This window comes from Chondrus crispus, genomic scaffold, assembly GCF_000350225.1.
Source record: "Chondrus crispus Stackhouse genomic scaffold, scaffold_92, whole genome shotgun sequence".
In the NCBI taxonomy this organism is placed as follows: domain Eukaryota; phylum Rhodophyta; class Florideophyceae; order Gigartinales; family Gigartinaceae; genus Chondrus; species Chondrus crispus.
Window position 1 is genome coordinate 259,055 of NW_005178811.1, and position 7,282 is coordinate 266,336.

At 49.0% G+C, this 7,282-nt stretch overlaps 1 protein-coding gene; it reads left to right on the top strand.

Annotated features, from left to right (window-relative positions):
• Positions 1-5,739: 5,739 nt before the first annotated feature.
• Positions 5,740-7,016, top strand: CHC_T00008048001 (hypothetical protein). XM_005711894.1 is given in 4 exon segments: positions 5,740-5,834; positions 5,835-6,155; positions 6,375-6,533; positions 6,534-7,016. 2 exon segments carry the CDS (start codon positions 5,835-5,837, stop codon positions 6,531-6,533), a joined length of 480 nt encoding a protein of 159 aa, XP_005711951.1. The 5' UTR covers positions 5,740-5,834; the 3' UTR covers positions 6,534-7,016.
• Positions 7,017-7,282: the final 266 nt, after the last annotated feature.

A 7,282-nucleotide genomic window follows, 5' to 3' on the forward strand; every position in this document is an offset into this window, starting at 1 on the left:
TCTTGGTAGCGAAGAAGGCCTCCGGTCCTAGGCCAGGGTCGTCATCAATAACGAACGCCGTCCTCCTGTCGTACCGTACGGACGCACCGCCTCCACCGCCATTAGATGCCTCCCCAAAGTCTTCGTCATCAACGACAACAGCTCCATCAATATCCCCAACAGAAGCTGCCCCGTCGCCGTTTGAAACTCCTCCGCCCCCCTCAGTACCTTGCACCGGGTCTTCAGTAATTTCTTCCTGCAAATCATCCCTGCAAGGGTCCAAGTATGACTTTCCAACAAAGGGGTGAACACGCGGCAAATGGTCAGGCATAACAAAAACAGATCCTATTCCATGCTCCATCATTATCTGAATGAAGGCCTCCTTGCCATACCCTCTATCGGCCGTTACAATGCATCCGGTTAAAGCCTCCTCCCCGCGTCCGTCCATCAAAGTTGTAAACAAGTTTCGCACTGAGTCCGTCTGTGCTTCCCCCCGACGCCGAAATCTTATCGCAAGCACAATACGAAATAGGGCGTCAGCAACGGCATCAGCCGAATGGCCCTCTCTGTCCGCTTTCCGTGCACTGAGCATCTTGACTTGATTATCGCTGGCCCTTGTTCCATAAAGGTCATCGTCCAGCGTAGCTAATAAATGAAGAGGGGAGAAGAACACCTTCCTTGTTTCTCTGAACGCAATGGCCTCGAACTCAGACAAATGTCTAGTTTGGTCCCGTTGGGCACTCCATTGTGTTGATCCTTCTGCATCACTTCCAGTCGCAGAGTAAGCCAAGACATGATCAGCGATGAATCTAATCCGTTCCAGAGACGGCGGCGTACTTCCAGCTTGCCGCAACACAGAGATAGTCTTATCGAAGCTCAGCCCAGTTGTGTGAGACAACAAGGGGACTGCCACATACTTGTACATGTCTGGCAGGGTTACGATATCTGCGTCCAAACTCTTTATCACGATGAGCTCGTTAAGCCAGCCCATCAGTTGGTTTAGCAGACCGTTCATCAGAAGCACCGTAAATCCCGAACGAGTAGGCGCGATGTTCCGAACACTGCATTCCACACGCATTCTTTCCACGACGCCACTGCACAGCATACGTGCTTTTTGCTGAATGACTGCATGGGCAAATTCCTTCTCCATCATAACCGTGGTGCAGTTAGTTGCACTTATCACCCATCCTTCACTTGGGTCAACACCTCGATCAAAACGTCTTCCACGGCCCCTCCCTCTGCTCCGACCCCTAGCCCTTGAGGTGCCTCTACCTCTCGACCCTGTTCCACCTCCCGCTCCGACAACTCCACCACTCGTACTAGCCCTTCCTCGCCACCGAGCCCTTCTTCGTGATCCTCTGCCCCTCCCACGACCACTCCTTGTTATACCCCGCGCGCTACCCCTTCCCCCAGTCCCAGAGTCAGTAGGTTGACCTTCTGTAGTCGTTATCACGCTAGATTGAACAGTCAGCAAATCTGCTACAGCATGGGTTTCAGTCGGTTGAATCGAACTACGCTCGCGAAGGGGTATGGTAGTAGCTCTAGTCCGCTCGCCAGAAGGGGTTTGGTTGGTGCCTTCAAGAGGGCTTGGAGGGATGTGACATGATTGTTATCTTCAGGGCTGGTGACTGTAGCCATAGGGGTAGAGGTCTTGGTGGAACTGGCCGTATCTCAGCCCGACCTCAACCGACTTCCAGACTTGAAAATCCGGGTGAATCCAAAAAGGATGCAGTTTAAGGATTGGGAAGAGGGACAGTGAACGGAACACTTTAACAGAAGCCAGAGGGGCACAATTGCGACCCTTTTTGAGGGCCTACTGATCAGTATAGTGATCAGTACCGGCATTAGCGAATATTCGCTTATCGAGGACCCCCTTATCACGAAACCACTGTATAGACCGAGGGAGGCCCTTGAGCACCCTGGTGGTCCCTGTACGTACCGCTATACCTTGCAACGAGATTCACGCCTTCGTTGGTGATTACGTGCACTACACTACATTACAGTCATTACACCTGCCCAGGAACGATGTTAGTCTTTCCTCCGAACGGTTTACTATATATGTAATTAAAGACAGTCGGGCAAGGGTAAACCACTAGCTAGAGGGGAGAAGAGATATCCTCGACGGCATTGGTGCCGAATAGCCGTGTCTTCTATCGCTTGAAGAGTCCATCAATCCCCTCTACTGCGTTACGATTGGCCCTTCTGACATTCTATAGTCATAGACCTTAAATACACTTTGAAGAGCCCATCAAGAGTAATATAGTAGTAAAGTAAAATGGTTAGTGTCTAGGAGGCTGCTGCGTCGCATGTATTAGCGAAACCCTCGGCAACGGCAGTGAACAGCCAACGATCTGTTTGGAACGTATTTCCTTCGAAATTGCGACACCGCTGGTCAAAAGTGATCTCAGGCCTAGGATATAGTACGTTAATCTGTCTCTCGACGTTCCATTGAGTTTGTACTTCTCTTAATCCCTATTTACTTTATCCTGTCGTTGCGAGTACTACTCGCGTAGTACGCGGCCTAACGCATAGGCTTTACTATTGTCGCAAGACCGTACTTATCCTCCACTACATTCGGAACAATGTCAAGTCGCAAGCTACGCAAACCCTTTTTGCCTTTACCGCACTACTGACAGCTGTCATTTTAATCCTCTAAGGAGTTTCTACTACAAGATGCACCGTCAGCTCTGTACGACTACCCTCTAGGCTGGGGGTTTCCTTCTTTACGTGCCTTACATTACCATTTTTGATCACGTTACTATTCTCGGTTCGTACCGAAACAAGCATTTCGTGAGTTAACAGGCCACATACATTCTCCCTGCTCTATCAAAGTCATGAGCTTCTGCTAGACACCCTCCCAGTGGTTTATGGTTCTTTCTCGAGCTAGCTCATTGCTGGTGACATCTGCTGTGTTACGGTGAACAACACAGCACAAAAACACTCTAGCAAAAATAATGTGCTAGAGGCTGCGGCGGAGTGCGTAGAGGGGCGACTCCCAACAGGATAACAACAAAAAGAATGGAGCTGGGGGATAGAAAAGATCTGTAGAGGGAGTTGATTCACCGCGGGTCACGATTAATTTCCTTCCTATCGAACAATGTTATATACTGCCTTCAAGACAATAGTTTTGGCTGTGTTGAGCTTCTTTCTGGTCTCTACTTCCTTTCATTGTGATGAATATCTGAGATACGGCCATTCACTTGCTTTGAACTCCCACTGTCGCTCAAACCCTCCTTTTATGGCTCTTATGTTTTGACTATCGTCGAGTGGCGGGCTACGAAATGCATCTAGCTTATCGGAACTATTGAAAGGTTTAATTTCATTTCTGCTGCGAGTGCCCATCAGTCGGCACTTCTGCCCGATGTTCATGACTTACTTTTGGTTCGGGGCCTCCTTTATATAGATCCTAGAAGCTCTTTCATTTGTTCCCTTTCGGCTTCATACCAACAATAGGGCATTGTGCCCTTACAGTCGACCGACTTTCCCAGTTTTCGCTCCGACTCAATCCTAAGCTTTGTGGGGCACAGTGTTTTCGGTGTCCCCTCTTCCTCGACCTAGCTCATAGTAGGCACCTTGTCACTATACCACACAAAGTGAGCTTTTGTCGATTGTTGGAGTGCTTTGCCATACGATGGAGTTCACAGTACAAGAGAACTGTTACATAGTTTAGTATAAACTGTCTTCATTTTTGGTTAAAACGTGACCTCATCTGAGGCCATTTGTCACTAAAGACAAGCGATTTGCCCTTCATGGATTGCACTTGGCCTTGTACGGGCCAGGTTTTCAGAAGAGCATGATTCAGGATGAACGGCACCCAGACGTGCAATACCAAGTGACATGAATGAGGCGTGCGAACTGCGTCTTTCTTGCACATTGCAACAAAGCGTAGGGTCTACCCTGGTTGAAACTTGTTGCAAGCCACGGGTTGCATGTGGATTGGCATAGGGTTCGACGAGACCTTGTGGAGTCCTGGGCACATTTCAGAGAGCTATCGGTAGTTGAACCGGATATTGATGATACGAATTTGTCGCACCAAGGCGAATAGAAAATTTCAAGAGGGACCCTTAACCGTCGCAGGTGATATAGACGGGGTGGGTTCTCTGACGGAGCGGGAGAGTATGAAAGGGGTGCTTCAACACGAATGGAAGTCCCTTCCACGAGCCTTGACGAAAGAGAGATCAGAAAGCGTTTCCAGATCGTCAATTCTACATATTTAGGCCGCACTGTATTGAGGTAGTAAGGCAATAGTGCAGATGGCAACTGCTGTAGCTACTATCACAGAGGCTGGTAGTTTAGTACAGATTGTACCGAGCGGGAGTTTCAGGCACGCTTTCAGGAAATAGTGGTAATCATGAAAAACGCAACAGATTTTGCGAGGATGGCTGTGCCATGAGCACGACGAATCTTTTAGAGCTGTGACAAACAAATTCGTTTTTCGTTAGCGTGATCGTAATTAGGTGCTCGCCGGTCAGCGGAGAGTGCAAGTAGTGTTCACGGCTGGACAGAACGAGCTGGGTTCCTCAAGTCTGAATTGCGACGAATTCTTCAGAAAGTGGGACATCTGTACAATCTGCATTCCACTGGATTTGTCGAGAAAAGCATGCCGATGGGTGCTTAGAACAAAGAGAGATTTCGAAGCACACTGCTTTTGACAGCGAAGCAGTTCGATACTATCTACAGGTTGAGATATGCTGAGGGGATTTGGCCTGATTTGTCGTGGCAAAGGAAGACTTTACGGGCGGGAAGTCGGTTGCACGTGCTGCGGAGTTGCGAATACACCTTTACTAAAGCATGGTGCATCTTTCTGTAGTTGTCAAATGTCAGAAAGAAAGAGCTAGAGTCTGCCAGTCAAAGGTGGGCATGTGTTTTGTATGCAGTATATGCGACCTGCAGCATAGAGGCTGCTGTAAAGGGCAGTGTCAAAACCATCCATCGCACTCGGATTGCATGTGGTCATGGTTGCGCACGCTTCACCACGAAAACCAGACGGAGAAGCAAAAATGAGATGGTAGGGTGTAGACAAAACTTGTGTATGTATGCATTGAGACGAAGATCATTTGGGGCGGCCCTGCAATAGGTAAAGACATTTCTACGCAGCTGGGCGGAGAGAATATCGCGCGAAATAAGCAAGTCGGAAGCGAACTTCAGTACAGTAGTCCCATTGGAGATTGCGTTTCGCGCCAGTTTTATCATAGAGAAGGGCAGCCAGGAAAGAAGGAGAGCAAGCTAGGGCGGGAAAGGCAGAGCAAGAGGCATAAGAAATGATAGTTATGCGCGCGAAAAGGGAGAGAGTTGGCGCAGTTGTTGCATGCAAGCCTACGGGGTGAAAAATAGTCGTGGAGCAAGTAGGAGGCGGGAGCGTAAATTGGGCGGGCTTTTTGTGGACAAATTCAAACAGTTTTGGCGCGCTGCACTGCGCCCCGTTCGGGTCTTGAAGTAAGGACAGAAAATGTACTCAGGGGGCTTTTCGACATAAATAGTTTTTTCTACAATAAAACAAACGGGTCCAATCGGGCATTGGAAAGGTCACGCAGTCTGTAACCCACTGACACTTTTGGGCGCGAAGACTGAAAAAAAAAATCGCAGGGTCGAAATTCTCCCACTTGCAAATAAAAAACAAGGAGCAAAATCACAAATACGCTCAACATAAAAAGCCCTAGCGCTCCCACGCCCGGTTACGCGCCGCCCCCTCCCCTTCGTCTTTGCCTCCACTCAACCGCCCCCTCAAGCTTCACCGCAGACCTGTTCTTTCCTCCATCGTTTTCCTCGTCTTCTCAGCTCTCTCCCGCTTCCGCAGCCTCCTCGTTTGTCGCGCTACCCTCTTCCGCACCCGCCCAAACCTTTCTTTCCTCACCATGCCCGCGAAGAAAGCAGCTGCTCCGCCGAAGCCCACTTATGCCGTCATGGTCGCCGAGTCTATCAAAGCACTCAACGACCGCACTGGCTCCTCCGTCCAAGCCATCTCCAAACATGTCAAGGCTCAGTATCACATCGATATTAACAAGCCCGCCCTCGTAAAGGCTATCAAGAAGGGAGTCGAAGCCGGAGACCTTGTGCAGATTAAGGCTAGCTACAAGCTGAACAAGCTTAAAAAGGCACCCGCCGCGGCCAAGCCGAAGAAGGCCTCCACTGTCACCACCAAGAAGAAGGCCGCTCCTAAGGCTGCCTTGAAGAAGGTACGTTCCGTTCGTGTTTGTTTTACCACTACACAGATGCTTTCCCTCGCACCACTGAAAATTTTCTGATCGCTGTCACTTGTGTTTTGGTGGCTCAACGTCTATGTGAATAACTAACACTTCTTGTCTTGTCTCTGTTATATGATTTCATTATTATGTATACCTGTACTGGGCTTGAACCTGGTATGACTGATTAATATCTTTGCATTCCCGTCGCAGGCGACTACTACATCCTCAAGGAAGGCAGCACTTAAGCCTAGGAAGGCCATCTCTAAGACGACAAAAAGGACGTCGACGACATCCACGAAGAAGGCTGCTGCTAGGAAGGCGGCACCAAAGAAGACCACTTCAAAGAGGAGAGCGGCTGCGAAGAAATAATGTGATATCCCCTTGCTTCCTGCAAAAATGTGACCTATGCCCGCCTAACGTGTGGGGAATGTCTGTCTTTATTCTAAGTGATCATGATTGTGTGCAGGCTGGATGGCATCGTACATGGTTTGTATATTCGAAGACCATAAGCTTTGCTTTCTTTGGTTTCCAAGAGTTGCGTGTGCAGTTGTGCGATGCACTATGTCACGCCACTTGCATAGCTTGGTTGGCATGAGTTGTTCCTCCTGAGCTTACTGATGGAGTGATCAGATTGCCGAGTGCACGCATGTATCGTTTATATTCTGTGCCTGGGTTGATGTTTTTAGATACGAGTGGACTGCCTTTTGACTGTGGGTCGGTTTCAAAATCAAGCCTTTCATGTAAATGTGTGCCGTGATAAATTGCCTTTTGAACGTTTTGAACATGTCTGCAAGCGTAGGACCCATGTGGATGAGAAAAGTGGGAAACAACGCAAATTTGCTCGCAGACGTTGCAGGAAGCTTCAAAGGCCAACGGACACTTTGAACGTTCGCACGCAGTGTTGGCTTTTTTTGTGGCTGAACGGAATACAAAGCTATATGGAAACGTGAAGGCGCCAACACTAAGGGGTATCTCGCGAGGCGGCAAAGTTTCTCAGTGAACAACTGCAAGGGTTTTTGAAACGGGAAGTGTAGAGGAGAGAGGCGACTTGATGTGTATACCGAAGAAGCGACAGGGGCGCCTGAGAGAGAGTCTGTAGATGGATTAGCGGGAAGGCG

Excerpts from the sequence above, each read along its gene's own strand:
- CHC_T00008048001 (XM_005711894.1), top strand. The coding sequence starts at position 5,835 with ATGCCCGCGAAGAAAGCAGCTGCTCCGCCGAAGCCCACTTATGCCGTC. Across the intron at positions 6,156-6,374 it reads CTAAGGCTGCCTTGAAGAAG|GCGACTACTACATCCTCAAG; the intron begins GTACGTTCCGTT and ends TTCCCGTCGCAG.